The 27224-nt window shown below is 40.5% G+C and overlaps 1 protein-coding gene across 1 annotated transcript in view; it reads left to right on the top strand.

Moving 5' to 3' along the window:
- Positions 1-27224, top strand: part of LOC124605377 (protein RRP5 homolog) — a 180339-nt gene that overhangs the window by 34022 nt on the left and 119093 nt on the right. Inside the window, exons 6-11 of the mRNA XM_047137012.1 lie at positions 3268-3519; positions 9127-9350; positions 10201-10417; positions 11001-11246; positions 25181-25355; positions 26866-27032. Of these exons, the coding sequence (XP_046992968.1) occupies positions 3268-3519; positions 9127-9350; positions 10201-10417; positions 11001-11246; positions 25181-25355; positions 26866-27032 (1281 nt within the window). The remainder of the gene's footprint in view (positions 1-3267; positions 3520-9126; positions 9351-10200; positions 10418-11000; positions 11247-25180; positions 25356-26865; positions 27033-27224) is intronic.

Genomic DNA, 27224 nt, shown 5'->3' with positions numbered 1-27224 from the left:
TTGAGTTGCAAAAAGCATTTGCAGTATGGTTACCTCAAAAAATGGAGGAAGATGAAAACAGGTTGTCTAACGTGTTGTGGACTGAAAAGGCCATTTCACACTCTGAGGCTCTGTCAGTATCCACAGCTGCAGAATGTGCGCTACTGAAAATCTTAGAACTGTCATTGAAACCCTATTACATGACAAGAAAGTCATGTTGTGGTGTGGATTTACTACATCAGTCATGATCAGACCCTTTTCCTTCAAGGAAATGCAGGGTGCTGCTTTTCAGACTCTCAGTGTGGTGGGTTTGAGATACACAGATATGTTACAGAATCAGATCACACCTAGCCTAGATGACAGATACTTGCTGGAAGATACGACTTTTATTCAGGACGGCATTCCAACCCATATTGTTACATGTGTGAATCGTTTGGCGAGGATTGCATGTTGAGCTACCACTTTCATCATGCTTGGCCTCCCAGGTCCCCAGACCTCAACTGTTGTGACGAAAAGGTTGTGGGTTATCTGAAGTCACAAATATATCACAACCATCTGACCTCATTAGGGATGCTAAAAGACAACATCTGATGGCAATTTCTCACCATATCTACTGATGTGCTGTACAATACTGTTCGCGACATTGCCCCTCGACTACAGGTATTGTTGATGGGTGATGGTTGACATGCTGAGCAGTTGCTATAAAGAACATCATCTTTGCTAAAAATCAATTGTTGTACTAATTATTGTTTTTGTATCACATGAAGCACCATCTGCTTATCATTGTGTGCACCTTTTTTTGGTTTCAATAAAACCCTATGTCATTTCAAGCATATGTCAACTTTTGCCTCTCTACCGACATTGTTCTATGAAGTAACGAATTTTCAAAAGTTAATGGATTTTTGGGTCATCCTGTACTGTGCCTTGACTTGGATCTTTGGCTTTTGTAAGCAACACATTACCAACTGAAATATCCAACACACTTCATAGGCCTCACAGCTGATAATTTGCCTGTTGTAACCTTTATTCCAAGAGTGCTAATCCAGTACAAGTTATGCAGAAGTACTTCTGAGGAATTGGGGAAAATAGACGGAAGTATTGACAAAATAGAGCTTTGAGTCAGGTTGTGCAATGAGATCACATACCTCACTTCATGAAACATTGTTGTTCGAGGCAGTGGTCTATCTGGTCTTGGAGACTTTTTTTTTATCTGACCTTTTACAAAGTTTGGCTTGAAAAATATTCCTCTGCACAGTGGAAATTTCATTAATATTTTAATTTTTACTTGTGAGTGCAGCTGTACAGGTGTTCTGTTATGTCTCTAAATTGAGCTCGCTTCCCGAGCATGGGGTCCTGGTTTTGATTCCCGGCAGGGTCATGGATTTTCACCTGCCTTGAGATGACTGGGTGTTTGTGTTGTCCTCATCATTTCGTCATCATTCATGAAAGTGGTGAGTTTGGACTGAGCAAAGGTTGGGAATTTGTACGGGCAGTGATAACTGCGCAGTTGAGTGCCCGAAAAACCAAACATCGTCATCATCTAAATTGAGTAAAGCAAATTTAGGGATGGTTCCTTTGAAGAGGATAGGGCTGACTTCTTCCTTAATTGGAGACTTGCTACAGACCTAATGATCGTGGAGTTGATGGGATGTTAAGGATAAGTCCAGATGATGGAAGTCTGACATGTGTTTTCAAAACACTTGTTTAGACATGTAACGTTCAAGTTACAACCAACCATAGGAGCACGAGTTAATGCAGTGTTCACAGAAAAAAATCTCTGGACGCAGGAGAACTCCTGTTGAAGCCCGGTTAGAAAGATAGATAGTTCCTGTGTCCATTCAGTTGGCTGTGCGTTTCCATCATAATCAGATGTATTTTCAGTGATTTCTGTTATTTTTCTTTGTTGGACACTGAAAAGAGTGAAATGGAAGACGAGAATATGGACATCGAACTACAACTTGAGAAAGTAGAAAGAAGACCAGCAATTTGGAATATAGTGTCGGAAACACATGAAAATAAAATTTTGAGATTGCAGGTTTGGGAAGAATTGGTTTTGGTCTGTTGTGAGGGAAATGCCTCTCAGGAGAAAAAAAGAAAAAAAAGAATAATATAGATAAGAAAATGTTATTGCTAGCAAGTACACTTTTGTTCATGTTATATGATTTGCATGTTCAAGTATACCTTCGACCAATGTCTGAAGCAGTGCTGGAGGGAATTGACACCATGAATCCTGCAGGGCTGTCCATAAATACATTAGAATACAAGTGGGTGGAGATCTCGTCTGAATCAGTGGTTGTCAAGGGTACACGAGTGGGCCTTCTGCTCTGAAGGCCCATATTGATGATGTTTCGTTGAATGGTTCGCACGCTGACACTTGTTGATGGGCCAGCATTGAAATCTGCAGCGATTTACGGAAGGGCTGCACGTCTGTCACGTTGAACGATTCTCTTCAGTCATTGGTGGTCCCGTTCTTGCGGGATGTTTTTCTGGCTGCAGCGATGTAGGAGATGTGATGTTTTATTGGATTCCTGATATTCACAGTACACTCGTGAAATGGTTGTATGGGAAAATCCCCACCTAATCGCTACCTTGGAGATCCTATGTCCCATCGATCGTGCGTCGACTATAACATCATGTTCAAACTCACTTAAATCTTGATAACCTGGCATTGTAGCAGCAGTAACCAATCGAACAACTGTGCCAGACACTTGTCTTATATAGACATTGCTGACTGCAGCGCCGTGTTCTGCGTATTTACATATATCTGTATTTGAATATGCATACCTATACCAGTTTCTTTGGCGCTTCAGTGTGTGTGTGTGTGTGTGTGTGTGTGTGTGTGTGTGTGTGTGTGTGTGTGTCTATATATATTGTCAATTTTTATTTTTAGGTAAGTACTGGCCAATAATTGTGTCTCACAATTTTATAGGTTTCTCTAGTACATTTTTCCTTTTGATATGTTTGATGGAATAAATCTTATAAATTTGTCATATTTGAAAATTCGACTGCAGTAACTAATTTAGAAGTTAGTGTTACATCAGTATAGAAAACAAACTTCTTCTACCCGACTAATAAATTGATATGAGCGTATCACAGATATTTTAATATAGAAGACTGTTAACTTTCGTCCAGTGCTAGCCTCATAGTTCTGTCACTTTGATAATTAATATTTTGTTACTAAAGCATCATGAATCTTCAGGTGTCTGCGTCTAAATAAATGATGCATGTCTTTTACCTTTGTATTTTGTCTGTCATGAGTAAGTATAGGGATTTATCTATTTTGGACAGGTGCTGAGAAATGGACTTCGTGTGTTGTATAATGATGACAAAGTTGGCTATATCTCTGAGAAGCACCTGTCAACACCTGGCAAGAAGCTGCAACATTATTCTGTTGGCAGTGAGTTAAAAGCGAGGCTCCTGTATATCCTGCCTGCTGTTAAGATTGCATACTTTTCTTTAGACCCTACAATATTATCAGCAGATCTACCATTGTCACCATTCACTACAATTAATATTGGGGACATTATTGTCAAAGCAAAGGTAAATATATTGTGTCAAATATGTTTAAATCATTAGTGCAGTGTGATATTACTAAATATATCATTTTATCTAAAAATTGAACAAACTCACCACTATTTATGTAAATAATTGGTAGTAAAGGAGCCCAGTTAACAAATAGCAGAAACATTGAGTTGTTGACAGTCACACACAAAGAAAAGACAAAACTGCTACCTTTTGGAATAAATCCTTTACCCAGACGCAGTACACACACACACACACACACACACACACACACACACCTACACCTACCCCTACATGTACCCTTACTTTGTGCTGCCTGGACACACAATGTCAGGGTTGCAGTTTGGCATGCGGACTGGAGCTGAAGGTTGTGTCAGTTCGGTAAAGAAAGAAAGAAGTGGGAAGCAGGAGAGGGGTTGGGGATGGGTAGCTAGCAGCTTGGAGGGAGGCAACAAGTGTGCAAAATAGAAATGAGGGAGGAAGAGATGAGAGATACAAGGGCTGAATTGTGTGGTGCAGTGCTGGAGCTGGTAGGAAGCAGCACACAATGAAGCTGACTTGGGAGATATGAATTGAGAGGAGGTGATAGGTGGAGGAAGAGGAAACTGTTCTGTGGTGGGTGTGGGGACAGTGGTGTAAGAAGCCTTTTCTGGAAGTATTTGTAGTGTAGCCATGAATATGAGTGAAACATGGATGATAAACAGTTAAGGCAAGAAGAGAGTAGAAACTTTTGAAATGTGGCGCTGTGGAAGAATACTGAAGATTAGGTGGGTAGATCACATAACTAATGGGAAGGAACTGAATAGAATTGGGGAGACAGAAATGTGTGGCGCAGATTGACCAAAAGTAGGGATCAGTTGATAGGACGTGTTCTGGGACATCGAGGGATCACCAATTTACTATTGGAGGGAAGTGTGTGTGTGTGTGTGTGTGTGTGTGTGTGTGTGTGTGTGTGTGTGTGTGTGTGTGTGGGTGGGTGGGGGGGGGGGGGGGTAAAAATCATAGGTGAATACAGTAAGCAGATCCAGAAGGATGTAGGTTGCAGTAGTTACTTGGTGATGAAGGGGGTTGCATGGGATAGAATAGTGTGGAGAGCTGCATCAAACTAGTGTTTGGACTGAAGACAACAGCAACAACAACAACAACAATTCATGCAGATTGTATGCACAATTGAAATCATTGAATTCAAAGTGGATTTGCTTTGTGTATTCAAACACAAAACAGTGAACCTAGTGTTGTTGATTTAGGAGAAAATACCATTTACCTGTGCATCCGTATGACACCACTATTAGCATCCAAGTGAATAGTCTCTTATATGGTTACAAACAGTGTAGTATTTGATTTTCTTACATTGTAAAGTGAAGAAACAATTTCATCCTGTGTTTTGAGAAGCAAGAAACATTGAAATGTTACATCTGAATGAAGCGGTTACTCGACTGATAACCAGAAACAATTTTTTCAAACTAATTAATAAAACCTTGTATTCAGATTGGGGTTTGATAACTAATCATTGATGAAATCTCATACATCCATCAGTGTGACTGCAGTGATATGATTTACACAAATGTTTTGTCTGTTCTGCAGCTTATTTGCCTGTCTTGTTTGCAAATTACTCTTGAGCCAGTGGGTTTTGCGCCACTTTGGCTTCCTTGTTCATATGGCGATAAATTTGACAATTAGATAATCTATACAAGTGTTGAAATGCAACAAAAACATTGTCGGAAAAGTGATTTGAGATCACCTCATTGACTAACAAATATGTAGTATCATGGTAATTAATTGCATTGCTGTGAAGGCAGTAATACTTGATTCATAACCCTTGTTGAAGATGATTGTATGTAATGGCTCCCAGTAATGCTTCCATAGTAAATAGATTACATGCACTGCTGCTGAGTGAAGTTGGCATTGTGTTTGCTCATCTTTCTTCCTCTCCTGTACGGTTATCATCAGTTGTTAGATGAGAATCATAACTTTAGTATACAGGGTTACAATTATTGAACTACATGAAATAAAATCATCATAACATCTGAATGGTTTGTGTTAGGACGTTCAAACTGCATGGTTGGCCATGTGAAATGATGGGAATTAGTATGTGCATGCACAATGCACACGTGCCTTCTTGTTTGTCGGCCATTTACACGTGAAAATGTCACGGTACAGAGTACCTGAGCATGTAGTGCTTGTGAAGGCCTACTATGCAAGCAGTAAGGCCCAACTGCAGTGCAAAGGAAGTTTGTGACCAGTTCAAGCTGCAGGCAACCAGTCCAAGTGTGTTAAAACTCAAGAATTTGGTTCGCAAGTTTGAGAGAATGGGTAGTGTTAGTGATGACACTTTTGGCAATGTAGGTCGTCCAAAAAGGGTGAAAATGCTTGAAAACATTGAGAGGATGTGTGTTGTGTTTCAAACCAGCCCCAGCAAATCGATCAGATGAGCTGCGTAACAGGTGAGTATCAGCTGGGAGACACTGCAACAAATTGTTGTTGAAGACTTACATCTTTTCCCATATAAAATTCAAACCCATCAGCCTTGAAGCTCCAGGGACATGGAACAGTGGTTGTGTTTCGCCAACATTATTGTCCTCAGAATTGACAAACAGGACTTTGATGTGAATATGGTTTGGTTTAGCAATGAAGTTAAATAAGCAAAATTGGCACTTTCGGGGGACTCAGAATCTGCATTTTGCGACTGATAAGACTCTCATTCTGAGTGGGTAACTATCTAGTGTGCTATGTCCAGGCATGGGATAATTGGTGCGATATTCCTTGATGGCATGGTGACTAGTGAACGGTACGTGAAGGTTTTGTAAGATGATTTCATTCCCGTTATCCAAAGTTACCCTGAATTTGACAGGATGTGGTTCGTGCAAGATGGAGCTCGAAGCAGGAGTGTGTTTGATGTCCTGGAAGAGCTTTTTGGGGACCGCATTCTGGATCTGGGGTGCCCAGAGGCCACTGGCATGGGCCTCAATTGGCCTACATATTCTCTGGATCCAAACACATGCTACACCTTTTTATGGGGCTATATTGAAGACAAGGTGTACAGAAATAACCACAAAACCATTGCTGAGCTGAAAGCAGCCATTTAGGAGGTCATCGACGGCATCGATGTTCTGACACTTAAGTGGGTCATGCAGAATTTTGCCGTTGTCTGCACCACATCATCGCCAATGATGGCAGGCACATCGAACATGTCATAACTTAAATCCAAATACCTGTAGTGGTGTTTATATGTTGAATAAAGTTTGTAACTAATTCATGTTTTTCTTTTTCATATAGTTCAATAATTGTCACACTATAGTTCAGTACATAATGGTTCATTTTAGCCTTTTCTGTAGTGGTGTACATGTAAAAAGGCAGGTGATGGGGAGATGTGCAGAGGTACCCCTGCCAGTAACATCATTCTGCTATTTTGGCCTTTAGCACGCACGTCAAGGTGCGTGTAAAACATTTAGCATTGATTTTCATGTTAATATAGGTTTGGTGTGGTTACTTGGTCACTGTAATTTTGAATATGGGTGGCATAAAGCAAACACAACAAGTATTATGTTAAAAAGCAACAGCAATAGTTTTCCAAGCATATAAATTCTGATAAGCAGAGTCAGAAGCAGAAACTGTGGTCAGGTATAGCACACACCACTGTATTGTCAGTTACTATGGTAGGTAACAACTGTAGACTGAGGTGCGGTACATAGCCAGAGACCACACTGACGACCGTCTCTCTCTGCGAAGAATACATTGTTCTGCTGTCTTCTTACATACACCCCAATATAACAGCAGCTGTAAGTGCTGGATATTTATCAAAGGACACTATTGACCCTACATTTTGCCTGCCTTACAGTTAAATGACAGCTCTTTGGTTGTGGACATCAGTTAGGAACAGTGTGGGACATCATAGTTGAACTGCCCTGTGCGGTTTCTTCTTTTATGTAATACTCCCATGCAGTCTATGAAGTTGTAATGAGCATTGCATCTCTCTCAGTCCTTCATTGTGTGTACAGGTGTTCCATGTATCTTGCAGCCAGTGACAGTCACTTTCATGAGTCATAGCTGTCAAGTTTTCAGTGTGCCATGTGCCTATTTACACACGTTGTATAAGGGGCATCTATTTGTGTCCATGCATAATAATGTATATTCCCATTTAATATGGTGAAACTTTCATCACTTGACTCTCTTCTTGTGATAGAAGTGTGCATGAGAGTTATACATAAGGTAAAGGAAAGGCAACCACTAACCTATAGTGGATCAAAGCATGGAGCACAGTAATATGTAACAGAAAACAGCATTCACACTAACTTTTGAACACTAATTCTTTTTTTAGCAATAGAGCACACACACACACACACACACACACACACACACACACACACACACACACCCTTGGACGACCAAATGCACGCTCCCGGGTTGTTGTGTCTGAATGTGTGTACTATTACTAGTGCACAAAAACTACTGTGAATACTATTTTCTTTTATGTCTTACTGTGTTCCACACATCGATTTGCTACAGGTGAGTGGTTGCATTTCCCTTGTTTTAGATATTGCTCCATCCAGGAATTTCCATTATTGGATATGAGAGTTTGTTTTACCAAATGCCTGTACACGGTCAATAAAGAGTGTAAAATAGCACGTTAAGTTATAACGTGTGGTAATTTTGTTTACAAGAAACATTCAGTAGGTATGGTTTGGTGTCAGGACAGTTCAGATAATGGATGCATTTTTCATATGAAATTCAAATTAAGGCCATTTCTGAAGGAAATGATGGTTTTACAGGAATATGTAGATAAAATCCAATGCCATTACCATTGTGAATTGATTGAATGCCTGCACTGGACGAAACTTGGTTACTTTGTCACAGCATTGGGTACAGTTAATGTAGTCCTCTGTGGTTTATATTGCTGCTAATGAAATCTCTGGCAGAAAGATGAGAGTGACATCCATGTCCCAGAATCTCAATGCAGCAACACAAATGGAAGTACGAAAAGATTTCATTGATGATTAGTTGTCAACACCAAGTGTTAGCCGAGTGCAATGTTGATTAGTGAATTTGATTGAAGGAAAAAAAAAAGTGTCTTGGTATCAGCTGAGTAACCTCTTCATCCAGATACAACGTTTCAGTGTTTCCTGCTTGTCACAGTACAAGATGAAGCTGTTACTTGGCTTTACAATGTGAGACGATTTCACCAGCCCGGAAACTGGCTTGAACACCACAGCTCATTACTGGGCAAGGCCGTATTCAAAATTATATGCCATTGCCTTCCTCTGGCATAACTGATCCATAAGGTGTGTTTAAATGCTATGTACTATGTATTGTGCAGCCAGAACCATAGTGCAGCTTGACATTTTCCATGTGCTCAAAACATTATGAGAGGTGAAAATCATATTCAGTGCTAGAAAAAACTCTATAGAGCATATGAAAAAAGAAAATATAAGTCTTGGACCTATATTTTTTATTTATCTAAGTACAGGAAATGACATACAGAATATTTTTAAGCTTGAAGTGTTCCACAATTTTAAGTATACAATATGAAGTGCACTTTTAGATTATTTACATCTTCCTCACTCAAAGCTTTGTCTGTTGTCTTTATTGTAATTGGGAAATAAATTTTAATAATGTTTTGTTTTACAGGTGATTGGTATTGATGCGAATGGTGTAAGCATTCGACTTGGAAAAAAGAACCAGGGTTTAAGAGGCTTAGTTTCAATGTTCCGTATTCGTAAGGAACTTTCAAAAGAACCAGAAGTATCACTTATTAAAAGATTGGGAAGGCTATACCCTATAGGTGCAAAACAGAAGTGCAAAGTCATAGGATACGATTTCATGGAAAGGTTATTTTTCTGCACATTTGAGAAGTAAGTTTTACACTTGACAGTTCACATTAAATCTGACATTTCAGTGGTAATCAACTGTATGGAATTTTGACTTTCTTCATTATGTAAAGAGTAAGTGTGTGTGTGTGTGTGGGGGGGGGGGGGGGCTGCTCTTGGGCTTGGAATCACCTTTCCAGTTGTTTGTTGCACATTTTAGCAGGTAATAATTTATTCTGCAGAAGAGCTTGCAAATTTCTTACATCTTAAAAGTTGATGACATATGATGACACGAAATCAGATAAAAGGCAGGAATGTTTTAAGATATCTTTTATGTGGTAGTTTAGAGAAGTTTACTTGTACATATGAATATGAATGTAAGTTATTTACATGAATTTGAATTTACATACATGTTACTTGATTGCAAATCTGTCCTGTCATATAGGGTTTGTTGTTACAAGTTTCACAGTTATCAAATGATGAAGTCAACGTTCAGCTAGCTGTTCATATTCCTTGGATTCATCTGTGACAGCTGTTACATTTTATTTTTCCCTTGCTTTCTGCAGGAATCTGAAAACTTACACCATATGCCATTTTTTGATGTTTTCCACTTGTCATTTACATTTTGTGCTTCATTTCGCGAAATGTGTGTTGTCATTCACGTATCGTCATCCACAGTTTTGTGTGTAATTCATGTCGGTTCAGATCATGTTAGTCATTTCATCTTCGTCACAATTTTCCGATTTTGTTTGTTTGTTTTTATTTTGAACACAGTAATGTGTTGTTATTCCCAGACTCTTTATTGTTAGAAATGCAATTTGTTTCTATTCTTATTTGATTTGCCTGCCAACAATTAGGATTAAAGTGTGCACTATAAACCGACTTTTATTTACAGAAATGAATTAGAAGATCAGCCTCTTGGCAAAAATCCACTATCTCTGGGGCAGAAGGTACGATGCATAGTGAAAAAAATTGTCAAAAGTGGTCTTGCGGTGCAGGTTATACATGGCAAGAAGTTATTTGATGCTACTGTGCCACCACTGCATATGTCAGACGTGCCACTGCAACATCCAAAAAAGAAGTTTACAACGGGATTAAAATTCAATGGAAGGGTAAATATTCTGCTGAAAGAAAATTGATAAGTGTGTCATTTAAAGATGTTACATATATATTTCAGATTCTTTACTTGTAGTGAAGCGGCAGTGTTTCTTTGGATCACTAGTAAATGATCGTAAAGTAGTCATACAGAAGCAGTAAGAAAGATTGTGATTGTTGTCAAGCATATTTAGTCCACTCCTTGCTAAAATATAAAGGATGCTGTGGGGTTGAACTGTAGTCTTATCTTCATTAATTCCTGTTAACTAATGATGGATTTGGAAAACTTAATCCTCAGCTCCAGCCTAGAAGTAATGTAAATTTTCTTTGTGCTGAATATGGAAGGTGCTGTAATTTGAAATCCAACAGCTTTATAAAAAATGTTTTGAACCATCTATGTACTAGATCTGGGTTTGCACTAACAGTTACTTGAAAATTATAGTTAGTACTGCAATACAGATTGTGTTCTTTATAATAGAGCAGCACGTCATTGAGAAGTATCTTATTCTGTTCTCTTTCATTTTCACTCATTAGGTTAATCATTAATTAATGATTATTCTCAGAGATTTTAAGTGAATGAATAATTGTCATCTGGCCTAGGTTTTGTCATTGAAGGATGGCAAGTTGCGGCTGACTCTCAAACCTTCATTAGTGTCATCAAAGGTGCCTCCTGTAACAAAGCCTGAAGATGTAATACCCGGTCTAGAATGTGAAGGTGTAATTGTGCATCTATCAGAGAAAGGTGCATTGATAGCGTTTTATGGAGATGCTCGTGGTTGGCTACCTGCCAAAAAAATCAGTTTGGAGCGTGTAAATCCAGCTACAGTTTTTTATCTTGGACAAGTGGTGAGTTATATTGCAGTTAGTGACGTACATTTATAAAGGCTGAAGAAAAATTTAGTTTATTCACTGTTGTTCTCATAACCAAATGTTCAGACTTATTTAGTATTATTTTAAGGTGGTAGTAGCAGCTATTCTCTCTAACAATGTAGATCTGCCTTGAAATACGGCATAGCTGCCCTCACAGGAAGGACCCTGTTTCCAACGGGATGTGCATGACCACTTGTTCCAGCAACTGCTGTGCAGATTTTTAAATGGTTGTGTCTACCAACCTGCTGTCGATTTATGTAAATGGTAACTACAAAACTGTGGCAAAGAGCGGGTTTGACCAGCCATTATCGAAACATGCTGATCAGGACAGCGTAGCAAACTTCAGAGGCCATGTTAACTCTTCTCCCCCTCCCTTTCCACTATCCTTGAAGCTTGGTGCTGAATTCTACAGGTGTGAAAGCTTCCACCAACACACCCTTTAGTTCTGCAACCTTTGGTCTCCACTAAACACTTCCTACAGGTATTTCTGCCTCATTCCATGTAGTTTTCACAGCATTTCCCCCTTTTTCTCATTCCTTTGTCTCCAATACCTTATCTTTTATCTGTTGTTAAGACTTAATCATCCTTCAAATGTGCCCACAACCCCCTTGCCTTTTCTTGATCCATTATTTAAATCTGAACACCCATATGTGTAAAGCTTCGAATTATGTCCTTCGTTTTGGAAGTGAACAGATTGTGGCTTCTTTTGTGAACACAAGCAGTTTTTTGCTGTCTTATGTCTATTTATTACACTGAGTTAAGTTACTATTACTTTACAGGATAACTCCTGTTAACAAATGAAATGACCCAGCTTCAGAGATTCCACTGGTCTGATACAGATATGATTTTTTTAAATTTTGTGTGTGCATAAACATGAGCAGCAAGTGAAAATTTGTACCAAGGCTTGGAAGTGAACTTGGGTCTCCTGCTTAGTAGGTGGATGTATTAGCCACTAAGCCAGCTTGGCAGAGCGGTTCACCAACTGCAGGGATTACCCTGGCATGTGTCCCTCCCTCCTCGATCCAGATTCTCAGTGCTGCCCCAGTCTACTTTAAATTGTCTCTTACACACAAATAGAATTGCCAAGGCCCCGATGTTCTGGAATAACACCTCAGCAACAAACATAAATGGGGGGATTCAGCCTGAAACCCAGGTGCAGGTACATACACAGATGAAATTACACTGTTTCAAAGACTTTACTGGTCTCATACAGATATGATTTTTTTAAAAATTTTCTTACGTACACTCCTGGAAATGGAAAACAGAACACATTGACACCGGTGTATCAGACCCACCATACTTGCTCCGGACACTGCGAGAGGGCTGTACAAGCAATGATCACACGCACGGCACAGCGGACACACCAGGAACCGCGGTGTTGGCCGTCCAATGGCGCTAGCTGCCATCAGTGTCAGCCAGTTTGCCGTGGCATACGGAGCTCCATCGCAGTCTTTAACACTGGTAGCATGCCGCGACAGCGTGGACGTGAACCGTATGTGCAGTTGATGGACTTTGAGCGAGGGCGTATAGTGGGCATGCAGGAGGCCGGGTGGACGTACCGCCGAATTGCTCAACACGTGGGGCATGAGGTCTCCACAGTACATCGATGTTGTCGCCAGTGGTCGGCGGAAGGTGCACGTGCCCGTCGACCTGGGACCGGACCGCAGCGACGCACGGATGCACGCCAAGACCGTAGGATCCTACGCAGTGCCGTAGGGGACTGCACCACCACTTCCCAGCAAATTAGGGACACTGTTGCTCCTGGGGTATCGGCGAGGACCATTCGCAACCGTCTCCATGAAGCTGGGCTACGGTCCCGCACACCGCCCCAACATCGTGCAGCCCGCCTCCAGTGGTGTCGCGACAGGCGTGAATGGAGGGACGAATGGAGACGTGTCGTCTTCAGCGATGAGAGTCGCTTCTGCCTTGGTGCCAATGATGGTCGTATGCGTGTTTGGCGCCGTGCAGGTGAGCGCCACAATCAGGACTGCATACGACCGAGGCACACAGGGCCAACACCCGGCATCATGGTGTGGGGAGCAATCTCCTACACTGGCCGTACACCACTGGTGATCGTCGAGGGGACACTGAATAGTGCACGGTACATCCAAACCGTCATCGAACCCATCGTTCTACCATTCCTAGACCGGCAAGGGAACTTGCTGTTCCAACAGGACAATGCACGTCCGCATGTATCCCGTGCCACCCAACGTGCTCTAGAAGGTGTAAGTCAACTACCCTGGCCAGCAAGATCTCCGGATCTGTCCCCCATTGAGCATGTTTGGGACTGGATGAAGCGTCGTCTCACGCGGTCTGCACGTCCAGCACGAACGCTGGTCCAACTGAGGCGCCAGGTGGAAATGGCATGGCAAGCCGTTCCACAGGACTACATCCAGCATCTCTACGATCGTCTCCATGGGAGAATAGCAGCCTGCATTGCTGCGAAAGGTGGATATACACTGTACTAGTGCCGACATTGTGCATGCTCTGTTGCCTGTGTCTATGTGCCTGTGGTTCTGTCAGTGTGATCATGTGATGTGTCTGACCCCAGGAATGTGTCAATAAAGTTTCCCCTTCCTGGGACAATGAATTCACGGTGTTCTTATTTCAATTTCCAGGAGTGTATATAGACCAGAGCGGTGAGTGAAAATTTTTACCAAGGCTGAGAATCGAACCCGGGTCTCCTGTTTACTAGGCAGGTGTGTTAGCCACTAAGCCACCTTGGCACATTGGTTCACACAACAGCGCAGATTACCTGCAGCTTGGTTACAGGCAGGATCCTCCATTTATATTCAACGCTGAGGTGCTATTCCAGAACATGGAGAGCCTCAGCAATTCTGTTCGTGTGTAAGGGGAGGAATTCAAAGTTGACTGGGGCGGCAGTGAGAATTTGGATCAAGGAGGGAGGCATGCCAGGGTAACCCGTGCAGTTGTGTGAACCGCTGTGCCAAGGCGGCTTAATGGCTAACGCACCTGCGTAGTAAGCAGGAGACCTGGGTTTCATTTCCTGATGTGGTTTGTGTGTTCGCAGCAGCTAAGGTAACATATTCAGATCTCATTAGTACACTGAAATGGGGCCTGGTGCAGCTGTAGTTAGCCCTATCAGTTGTAAATGCCATATTCTCTTTCAGATGTTTGGGTTCTCTGATCAGATTAGATAACTTATTGTGATCTTCAGTCCGAAGACTGGTATGATGCAGCTCTTCATGCTAGTTTACCCTGAGGAAGTCTCTTCATCTCTATGTTACTCCTGCAGCATACATCTATTTAAACCTGCTAATTGTCTCAGTGTGCTATTTATACCGTTCAAATTTCTCTTCATAACAAAGTGATGATTCATTGATACCTGTAGATGTATTGTACCAATCAAACCTTTATTTTAGTCAATTTGTGCCAATATTTTAAATTGTCTTTGATCTGCTTTATTTGTTGTACCTAATAGTGGAAAATGCATGGGGACTGAACTTACAAAGAAATTGGCTACTGCTTGTAAACAGCTAGCAGCGATGATGGCCGTAGGCAGTAGGCTTCAATCCCTGCGCTTGGTTGTGGCAGCGGTAGGGTACCTGGGATGGAGGCTGTGGCACCTCTTGTACTTCTAGCATCATCTGGGATTCGTCACACCAGTTAATATGGTTGATTTATCCCCATCTTACACTGGATATTGGATATTTGGATGTTACGCAAATGTGGTTATTGGCTACATGGCTGTTCCTGTATGCCTTAACAAGAAATGTGTATTGCAGATTGTTGCTTGTAAGATATCGGAACAAGCATGAGTTGCTTCATCTTTTCATACTGGGAACAGTTTTATTGTAATCTGTGAACTTGCTTAGGGGGACATCTTGGGGGAGAGGGGGGGAGATGGGAGCTCTCTGAGATATGGAGGAGACCATGCTGCCATCTCATGAAATCACTGGGTGCAGCCAACTGCAATTTGTGGTTCATAACAGGGCTGAAGGTGAGTGGAAGCCCTAAATGGAAGACTCGTCTACTTCTACATATATACTCCACAAACCATCATATGGTGCATGGCAGATGGTACCTCATATTACAACTAGTCATTTCCCCTCCTGTTCCCCTATGAATAGAGTGAGGTAATCCTGTAGTAATCTTGGTGCAGTTTTCTTGACCTGTTCAGTAGGGTGCAGAACTGCAGGGTCTCTTGAAAAGTTCAGCAGTGTACAGCACGTAGGAAGCCGTGGCTGAATCACTTATACTTCTTGTGAAGTAGGGTACGCGTACCTGCTGATCAGAAAAGAGGTAGTCAACTGCAGAAGCTTTCAGGCTGGGAGTCCTGATCTACTGTCACAAACTAACATTACTAAAGAACACACAGTACTTAGAGCATAAAGTGACTGAAACCATAAATTAGAAGCAAAAGTATCTTAAATTCTTAGTGTAGTAAATATCAACAAGATAGGATAGACTATCAGTGCTATTGACCTAATTATTTCTATAAAAAACTGAGCACTGTCTAGTATGATTATTAAAATTGAGATTCAAGATAGTATAAGTGAATGTAAGTATCACAGTAGGAACTGTTTTTATCAGCTGACCACATCAAATGTTAAAGTGGTGAAAAATTTCGGGGAAATCTTGAAGATACCACTTTTAAATACCACTTCTTTAACATCATCATTTACCACTCCTTCCTCTCCACCGTAAAACACGCCACTTCATACTTCTTTGTCACTTGCTTTTTGGCAAGAGTTATTGAACATTTGAGAAAAGTAAACAGTTTTGCCCACAATTTTTTTGTTCCAGTTGCTTTAGCAGCTACTTTATCTCGTTCCACTAAGCTGATATGTTTAGATCTGGCGGGTCTCTCTTTGGTTGACGTCCATGAAATATGGTGTCCACCAGTGGCTGACATCTCTCAAATGTGATGGCGATATCTGCGGCTTTCCACAGGCTGGTGTCTCCTCGGGTTCTCGGCTCAAGTCCTTTTTCGTACAGTTTCTCTTCTAAGCATGAAATTCAGATATCTTTCTATGTGTTTGCCCATACATTGGCAACTTTCATCACATTTATTCACTCTGTCATGAATATGATTTCTGCCTTAGCAATTTGTGTAATTTCAACAATTTTGTAATTGGAACTATCCTCAGTTCGAGGTACCATTTGTAATGTTACCAATTTGTTTGTTATTTTGCCTGATAAATCATGGACTTTTGCCTTTAAATACCTTCCTTAACTCATCACGGTTCTTTTGTGAGTTCATGTGTGGTGCACACGGGGCCCAGAGCTATTGTAGCCCCATTCTTCTTTCCCTGTTCAATCAAGGAGAACCACCCATGCCGGTTTCTAAATCTCTTGGCAGTTTTTGTATTTGATAAATATCATGCTGGGTGTTCCTAACACCATTTTCACTGTTTGGTGTTTTGATAAATTCATTTTCAATCAGGCAGTGCAGGCCAATACCTTATGAACAGCTCTGCAAGCTGTTGCTAAGTCTACTTAAAACAGATCACCAACCATTATTTGAAAGGTTCCTGTGTTGTAAAATCTTAAGGTTAACATTGACATTGCACTCAGTGACTGATTTCATCATATAGTCTCTGAGTCTTAGTTCCAACTGCTCTATGGTACTTTTCTCCAAATGAAACCCCCAGCTTAAATGAATTGTTATTTAACTCCAAGAGTAGATTCGCCTTGTCACGGAACATTCGGGGAGCTTGCTGGACCTTGTTGTCAGTGTCCTTAGTAGTTGCATCTGAATATTCACATATCTGTAAAGCAAACAATAGGAAACAATGAAATTCACATTGTATAGGGTTGTTGCACACAAAATTTTGCCCAGTGGTAAAGTGCTGCTTGTGGGAGCATACAGGGATGAGGTGGGGAGAGGGTAGGGCAGCTAGGTGCAGTTGGGAGGTTAGATGGATGGGGGGGGGGGGGGGGAGGGGGGGGGGGGAAGTGGGGCAGTAGAAAAGGAGAGAAGTAAAAAACATCTGTGGGTGCCTTGGTGGAGTAGAGGTCTGTGTAGTGCTAAAATGGGAACAGGTTAGGGGATAAGTGGGTGAAGGACAATGACTTATAAAGGTTGAGGCCAGGAGGGTTAAGGAAATGTAGGATATATTGCAGGAAGAGTTCTCACCTGCACAATTCAGAAAAAACAAAAACAAAAGACAAAACAAAAAAAAACTGGTGTTTGTAGCAAGGATTCAGGTGAACAACTGTGAAGCAGTCATTAAAATGAAGAACATTATGGCAATGTGCTCAGCAACTGGGTGCTCCAGCTGTTTCTTGGCCACAGTCATCAAATCAACCCCTGTAATCCATCCACCTATAAACCCTGTCAAAGTGACCCCATTCCAGAAATCAGCAGGATCTCCAGTCCCTCATCAAATCCTTAGGCCCATCCCAGAACCTCTCCTTCAAGCCCATCTCTCTCCTCACCCCTACCACTTGTGCACTCCTACCTTCTATGTGCTTCCTGAAATCCATAAACCCAACCACCAAGGGCACCCCATTGTGGCTGGTTAGCATGCCCCCACTGAGAGAAACTCTGCTCTCATAGATCAACACTCTAAGCCTATTACTTGCAACCTACCTTTCTATGTAAAAGTTACTGACTATTTCCCCAACCAACTCACCATAGTCCCTGTTTCTTTACCATGTGATGCCCTGCTCATCACTATTGATGCCACCACCCTTTACACTAACATCCCTAATGCCTATGGCCTTGCTGCTTATGAACACTATCTTTCCCAATGCCCAATGGATTCTAAACTTACAGCCTACTTCCTGGTCACCATGACCAACTATATCCTCACCCACAATTACTTCTCCTTTGAAGGCATCACCTACAGACAGAGCTTCGATATGGCAATGGGTACATTCGTGGCACCATCCTGTGGCAACCTATTCGTGGGCTATCTAACACGAAACTGTCTAACCACACAGAGTCCCAAACCTCTCACTTGGTTCAGATTCATTGATGACAGCTTCCTGATCTGGATGGAGGATGAGGACACCCTATCCGCATTCCTCCAGAACCTCAACACTTTCTTCTCCATTCACTTCACCTGGTCTTCCTCAACCTAACAAGCTGCTTTCCTCAATGTTGACCTCCACCTCAAAGATGGCTACATCAGTACCTCCTTACATATCAAACCTACTAACCACCAGCAGTACATAGACTTCGACAGCTGCTACCCATTCCATACCAAGCAGTGCCATCCACACAGCCTAGCCACCCGTAACTCACTGTTGCATCTGTAGTGATGACCAGTTCCTCTTGAGGTATACCGAGGGTCACAGTAAGACCTTCACAGACCATAATTCACCTCCCAACCTTGTATAGAAATAGATATATGCCTTATCCCTCCAGTCACCCCCCTCCCCCTGCCCCCCCCCCCTCCCTCCACCTTCCAAAGTCCCACCATCTGGCCACAGAGGAGCATTGCCCTCATGACTCAGTACCTCCTAGGAATGGAGCAACTGAATCCATCAGAGTTTTGACTACCTCTCGTCGTACTCTGAAATGAGGAATGTCCTATCCAGTATCCTTCCCACCTCTCCGACAGTGGTATTCCATCACCCACTGAATCTACATAATATCCTTGTCCATCCCTACATAACTCCTGCTCCCAACCCTTGCATCATGGCTCATACTCCTGTGATATACGTAAATGCAAGACCTGTCCTATACCTCCTCCTGCCACCACCTTCTCCATTCTGGTCATAAGCATCACCTATTCCATTAAAGGCAGACCTACCTGTGAAACTGGTCATGTGATCTACAAGCTAAGCTGCGACCACTGTGCTGCGTTCTATGTGAGCTTGACAATCAAGAGGCTGTCTGGCTGTCTGTCTGTATGAATGGCCACTGACATACTGTGGTCGAGTAACTCCTGGACCACCCAGTTGCTGAGCACAGTGTCCAACATAATATTCTTCACTTCAGTGACTGCTTCACAGCCTGTGCTCTCTAGAGCCTTCCTACCAACACCAGATTTTCTGAATTATGCAAGTGAAAACTCTCCCTGCAGTATATCCTACATACCTGTAAGCCTCCTTGCCTCAACCTTTGTTAGTCGTGTCCTTCATCCACTTATCTCCTCTGTTTTCACTCCAGCACTACACAGCTCTCCCCTGTTTCCACTCCAGCACTACACAGCTCTCCATTCCACTACGCACCCACAGTCTTTTTACTTGTCTTCTTTTGTGCTGCCCCCTTTCCCTGGCCCCCTCCCTGACCTGCAGTCTACCCGTCAGACTGCACCTAGCTGCCCTACTTTCTCTCCATCTCATTCCTGTATGCTCCCACTAGCAGCAATTTACTGTCCCCCACACCTATTCTGGTATCCCTCCCCCTCCCCATCCCAACATCCTCTTTACCTCCACTACCCAGACTGCTTTTTCCTTCATGCACAGCTGCTTGCACTTTGGCCTGGGCAGCCAGAGATGATTCTAATATATGTGTATGTGTGTGTGTGTGTGTGTGTGTGTGTGTGTGTGTGTGTGTGTGTGTGTGTTTTTTCTAATTCAGAAGAAGGCCTTTTGAGCTGAAAGTGTACTTGTTTGACAGTCTTTTTGTTGTGCCTGTCTGTGACTCAGAATCTCTGCTCTATGGTGAGTAGCTATCTATTCTTTATTATGAAGTTCTTGCTGGAAGTGAAAGAACCTATTCTGATAGATAGCCCAAAGGATGGAAGTACAAGACAAAGAGCTGAATAAAATGTGACAACATTGGCAAGGGGGAAAAGATTGAATCAATGGACAATGACTGGTTACCTCAACAAGTGATGCAATACCACCGAGCAGACATGTTAAACTTGGGGAGACCTCATAGAAGATGGACTGAAGTGTTGTCTTATAGCTGATGGTCACTAGATCCGTGAAATGTAGAACAAGAAGAAAATATGGTGGTAACTTCTTACTGGAAGAAATAGTTAAGATCTTTTTGATGTAAAGATGGTCATTAGGTTAACTGGACAATTGCAGTAAAGGACTGTAAGTGTGTTCCACGGGGGCAACTAACTATGTTAAAAGGTGACTTTTTCCACTTCTGTTGTATTTATTTTAGTGGTTGATGACAAGTTTCTGCCTCTTAGGCCTTTTTTAAGTGAGTTTCTGCATAAAGGAAAGCACACTACTTCTCCTCCATGAATAGAAACACAATTATATGAATTATCAGAAAGATGGTTACTAACAGTAGAAAAATATGCCATATGTATTGAAATGACATTGTCTTTAAATGTAAATTTTCTTTTTGGTTTTTGTTGATGTGTATGTTATCTTGTTAGTTTGACAGCTTTACATTTTAATAGGACACAAAATTTACAAATATTAAGTTGATCAATGAATAAAGTTAAGGAAGGGATAATACTTTCAGACAACTAAGATTATATATTTCTGTGTGTATTTGAAGAGAGTTAAAAAGAGTAAAGAATAAAAATATGGAAAATAAAAATGCAATAAAAGTATTGTATATGGTGAAGTAAGAATAAAATTTAAACTTCATTTATTGTCGAGACTATTTTTGATTAACCACTAGCAGAATGTGAGTGAACTTTTCGAGAAGCTTTCGATTCTGGAGATCTGTTTGTTCATTAATAAGGTACCTGGTTGACTTTTTAAATGGCTGAAAATTTCAGTTTCTTCGAAGATATTCATTTTTTCCCTTTCTTAATAGAAATGGAGCTTCCCATTAATGTGTTTGGACATATGTTTGTTGTTTAATAGATGTAATGCAAAGGTACTTGTATTGTTATGTTTGATTTTATGTGCTCATTGAAAGATAATTTTCAAGAGTGATCGCCTATTGAACATGCAGGCCCCCAGTAATCTATATTGAATGTGCAACTCAATGTCCACCACACAATTTTGGTGGTGGGAATTATGGTAAATGTTTAGTGCATTGGGGAACATAGTTTATTGCTACTGAGTGTGTACAGCAGTGAGTGAAAGCATTGTAGTTTTGTGTGCTGATAGTTTCAGAGGGTGAAATCTAATTCCTTGGTTATATTGTGTGGAAATTTGTTTGAAATTTTGTTGGAACTTCAGATTGCTTCCAAACAAGAATGGCAGAAATTGTGTAGAATGTCATGAACTCAACTGTGTGAAACTTTGCAAGGAAGGTGTGGATGCTGATTTTCCTTCGCAGTTGTCCTCCGCCCAATGTCACGAGAACATCCGTAAGAAATAACACATGACTGACAGTGCCAAGTTACCAAGTTATCTATTGAGAAGAACATCATTTTAGTTTCTTGTTGGATAAGACACTATAATGTACAAGGAACAGAATCTGAAACACAATTGTGCATGAACACTGTTTACTGTTTTTGCCAAGAAGTCTGTTACATCATGGTCGTGAATGAGAATGTTCCAGTCAGTGGACAAAACAAGATTGTCGAAATAGACAAATCACATATCACTGCTAGGAAATACCAGACAGGATGGTCATTGAGAAATGAAGTTGAACATGTTTGAGCATTTGGTGGCATTGAAAGCGAATCTTGCAAGTGCATTATAGTTAAAGTTTATTCAAGGGGGAAGAAAATTTTAATTCCTCTGATAAAGCACTTTATATTGCTCGATATGAAAGTGATAACAGATGACTTTGTCATACAGCACCTTAAAAACAGAAGGATTTCATCATGAATTTGCGAATCATTCTGTTGAATTTGTGTCTTCGGACAGTCCAGCTTCCCATACACAGAAAATCAAACGCTTCTATGAAAATCTATCAAATCATTGATAAAAAGAGATCTGTGTTCAGGAGATCGGGACAAACTCTACCTCTTCCAATACCTATATTTCACCAGCTTGAGGCTATGTGGAAAAATTGACCCTCATGATACTCTCCAAATATTTCTGACTGACATAGCAAGAGTGTACCCAGGTTCTGGGAAAAAAAAGGACTTCTGTTGTTGGGCTATATAATTTCGTGCGGTTCACTGACCTGGTGCAAGTGTTTCAATTGGATGCCATTTTGATGACTTGCCGGTGGCCGAGCGGTTCTAGGCGCTCAGTCCGGAACCGCGCGACTGCTGCGGTCGCAGGTTCGAATCCTGCCTCGGGCATGGATGTGTGTGATGTCCTTAGGTTAGTTAGGTTTAAGTAGTTCTAAGTTCTAGGGGACTGATGACCACAGATGTTGGGTCCTATAGTGCTCAGAGCCATTTGAACCATTTTTTTTGGTGACTTGCGTGTCCCTAACCATCCTCAGTTGTCCAACCAGGGAAAGTGAACATACAGTTCAATGTGGAATCCGAACCACATACCATCTGCTGACTCCTCACAACATTGAGAGGTGAAGGCTGGGTTAAAACGCATACTGAAAAATCAAAGATCCAACTTGTATTCGATCCCGCGACCTCTGGGTTTTGAGTCAAGTGCTTTACTGCTAGACCACCAGTCCTGGCTCTGCAAGCGGCTTATACAACACGAGGAATGGTGCATGAAGAAGATGTGGGAAGTTACCATTTAAATTGTTTCCAAAAGTTTCTGCCAGTTTTCCTGATATGCAGTTCACCATAACTGACACATCCAATTTGGTATATACCTGGCTTATTAAATGGATTTGTTATATTGCTAGCGTGTCTTATAATATGACTAATATTATTTTCAATACAGACCTCAATTTTAAACAATGGAAAATTGAGGATGGAATGTAACAATACTAGGAAAAGGAAAGTTGCTGCTCACCATAAGTGGAGATGCTGTGTTGTGGATAGACACAACAAAAAGACTATTTCAAATAAAGCTTTTGGGCAGTAAGGCCTTCATCAAAAGCAGACAAGATACAAGCGTGCGCACACACACACACACACACACACACACACACACACACAAAGGCGCGCGCATGTCTGCAGTCTCAGGTAACTGAAACCACATTCAGCATCTCCGATGTATGGGGAGTAGCAAATTTCCTTATCTTAATGTTGTTACAGACCTCAATTTTGATATTCATATTTTTAAAAGTTGTGACTATTTTGTCTGAAATGTTTCTGTGATAGGGCAGAACTACAAATTTAATCTTTTGCTTGCCTTTCTTTCTTTCGTTCTAGAGTTATTTCATTTGCATCTGACTTTTGCTTAACTTTCAGTTTCTGTGTGTACATTTGTTAAGTAAAGGAAGTATGGTGTAAAATTATTTACTTTGGCTAAATTTTCTAGGACTGCCATGTCTTTGTTGATCTCGTATTCATCAAGTTGAAAATGTATTGATCTCTATATCTTTGAGTGATAGCTTTTTATAGATTTCTGTGTGTAATGATTCTTTGCTGATTAATGTGTCTGTAGTGGCTGGTTTTCAAAAATTTCCAAATTTGTGCATATAATTTCCTGTCTTTATTGTAATGTTTAAACAGTTAATACAGTTATTTATTTAACTTAATTTTATCCATTATAGTTGTTTCTGGAGCTACATTACCTCTTTTATTAGCTTCTTGCACTGGAGTTGTGTGAACATTCCTATTATGCTCCTGCACACTCTAAACGGAACCATGATGAAATGCACTTTTGTTTAAACTTTCTCTGCCTCGTATATTAATCCTATTGGCAAATATTGCAGGCCAATGAGCTCACTGGATGAATGAGGTGTTAGTAAACTACCACCTTCATGTGTGAATTACATTTTCTGAGGATTCTTACGATTAATCTCAGTCTAGCATATTTGGTTTTCTTGTGCCCTTTTGCTGCTGTAGATGTGCTCTCTGCATTTCGTGCTGAGCATGACTTTGTTTTCGCTATACTGCTCACCAAACACTGCTACCTGTGCTGAGAGATGGCTTTGTAGCCACTGTAAAATACTTATGATCCAATTTTAGGAAAACTATTCACTAAAATATTTGATTTTTGTACATATTACAGTGTGATATCTTCATTTGATAAAGGACTGAATTTCCGTTTGTTATTCATCATAGTTACTGTGCTGCACAGATTAAGTAAAACATTGCACGAAATTTTAAAGAGTTTGCAGTGGTAAAAATTCATTGCATAAACTTTGCATATGGCTGATTTAAGCTCATATATTGCCATGTATGAAATGTAGATAAGATATCAGAATTTTACTTAAAATTGAGAGCTGAGGAATATCTCATTTTGTTCTTGAGTTATTGGTTTTATATCCGGCAGATGGTTGTGCACGGCACACCCAGTTCTGTCCCCGAACATCGGGAACATGTTGTCAAACAATCGTTATATTTCATAAACAGTTCAAGGTATTGAAACAAGGTCTTGCAAATTATTGCATGCAAAGAGGCACGTATGTTGTATGGTAAACACTTGAAACTTTTGTATTCACTGAGACATTGAAGTAACTCATCTGCAGCAGTGAGAGGTCAGTGAAGGGAAGTGGGTCATATGTACACATCAATAGTGCTTAAAGGAGAACCCAGAGGCTGCGTTTAAACACCTCATCAGCACCTGGGTAGTGGCAGAGTATGACGAGATAACTCATTCTCATTATCATGGTTGTGTTACCCTTTAAATTACTCTTGACACATGCTCCTAGATATTCAACAGTTACAATTGTTTACAGTGTTTGATTTCCAATTGTATAATCAACAATAATTGATATTTGTGCCTATTTATGTGCAGCACATTAAATTTGTTTATGTTGACGATCAGGTTCCAGTCCCTAGACCAAGTGTTGCAGATCTTACTGCATTTCATTACAGTTTTCTAGTGAGTTGGATTTCCTGTACACAACAGCATCATCTGCAAACAGTTTTACAGAGCTTCTTACGTTAACCAGCATATCATTCGTATATATTGTGATCTTAATATTTCTATATCACTGGGATATTCCACAAAATTTAGTGTTTTACCAATTTAAGGCTTAGCATTTGAAACAGACATATATCAGTTTATGATCTTGCTATGTTCCTGTTTATTTTCATATTGATTTTCATGTTTATTTGGATCTACAGTTATCACTATAATTCCATGTTTAGGTTTGCTGTTATGTTGATGAAGTTAACTTGGATAAAAATAGTGTAATCCTTACACTATTGCCTCATGGAAAAGCCAGTACTCATACAAATATTAAATTTGGAACTGCTTACAACTTGGTGGTGAAAAGTGTCCAACCTGATGGCCTGCATGTAGCTGTTGAAGGAGTCAGTGCAGGTGAGTTACTGTTAATGATACACTTTGACATGTTCTATTGTGTATGCCCTTTAAATTCGTAAAATATTTTCAATTAGAATGAGGGGTTCATGTAGTTACCATTGAGGAAGTATTAAGTTAACATAAAATACTGCTGTACCAAAATTGAAAGAAATTTAGCAATTGCTCTGTGCATTTTGAAGCACCATGGGTGATAAGTGCACTGGTCTTGCACACAGGAATGATGTTTGAACCTTGATCCAACCATCCTGATTTAGTGACAAAATAAAACACCTATAGCCTAGCAACATTGGTTGGAGTGCTGACGCATTATCTGCATATCCAGTTACGCTGGCAACTGATGTGATGTATATAGGGATCATATCAACCCATACCGCATCAACAACAGCCTGAAGATTGAGGCGTTGAAACTGGTTGCAACAAAATAAAATAAAATTGTAAGGATGGCTGTAGGTGTTTTACTTTGTCACAATAGTAAACAGCCATTGCCCCAAAGACCTCCTGCCAAAAGGATCGACACACACACACACACAAAATCCTGATTTAGGTTTTCCATTTTTTCAAAAATCAGTTAAGATAACTGTTCTTTGAAATGGATATGTCCAATTTCCTTCATCATTCTTGACCACCACAAGCTTGTGCTCTACCTCTAATGAAGTTGTTGGCTAGCAGATAGTGATGCAGCTGGATAAATGGCATGAGTTCATGATGAAACCAAATACATTATATAAACAGTATGAGTATCAATTCTTTGAACACTGTTAATACAGAGCCCAGGAGCAGGAACTGTCTTTCCAGCAAATATATGGCTCTATCTATGAATGATTCTGTGCTGGGAACAACCATAATCAGTCTGTATGTGGCAGATCTTTATGACCCTTGTGACTCAGGCCAAGTAAGGTGATGCTCAGGAAAAATAGGAATATGTAGTAAATATGTTTTTATGGACGATGCCATATTTTTCCCCATACACACAGTTCCTTCACCTATGTAAAATAAACTACAGTTTGGTGTTTCTCATATGCAACATCTTTGCTCATTATCTTGCGTTGTTGCCACCAGGGCGATGAGTGCTGTTTATAACATCAGATGTGATTATGGGATGAATTGCATGTCATCTGTTCACTCTCTATCTAAAATAATATGTCATCAAAAACATTGTGTGTATTTTTTAAACGTGGCTTTAGTAGCTTTAGTATGCAGAAAGGAAGCATGCCTCAATAGGAATGATGATACAAAATGTAAGTACCAAATATGCATACAATAGAAGTTCTTTGGTAGTACAGTATTTGCATATATGCTTCACAACCTAATTTTCCCTATATCTCTTCCGAGTTAACTCTGTTTTTGTGCATTATACTTTTAGACACATAATTGAATATATCAAGTTCATTGTATGTAATTAAAGAAAGAAAGCTTTAATCTGGACCCAATAAAACATATCTAATCAGTGAAGTTTGTTATTTAAGCGATACTTAGGAAACCACTAAACTTCTAACTTTTTTTCCAGCGGTTGAGGGGCTCGTCCCATTGCATCTTTTAAGTGAACACACTGGACTGTTACATCTGTTACTACAAACATTCCAGACAGGAGAAACTTTGCATAATGTGTTTTGTTGTGAGGAGGGTTTGCATCCGAAATTCACCCTCAGGCAGTCACTTAATGATTTCTTCAATGTGAGTATGAGAATATAGCAAAGCCTTAAATGTTAATTATCACTGCATGTAGAGCTCACAGTGTGTCATATTTTCTATTATTGTTGTGTTCATTCTGTAGTATTAATGCATAGATAAACCTATAATAGAAAGGAGATCAGTAAAACTTTTAGTTTTCGTTTTCCAGTATACTTGGACAGAATTTGAGGTTGA

The sequence above is a fragment of the Schistocerca americana genome, chromosome 3, assembly GCF_021461395.2.
Source record: "Schistocerca americana isolate TAMUIC-IGC-003095 chromosome 3, iqSchAmer2.1, whole genome shotgun sequence".
Lineage (NCBI taxonomy): Eukaryota > Metazoa > Arthropoda > Insecta > Orthoptera > Acrididae > Schistocerca > Schistocerca americana.
The sequence above is the reverse complement of the archived record's forward strand: the minus strand, read 5'-3'. Positions and strand labels throughout refer to the sequence as shown.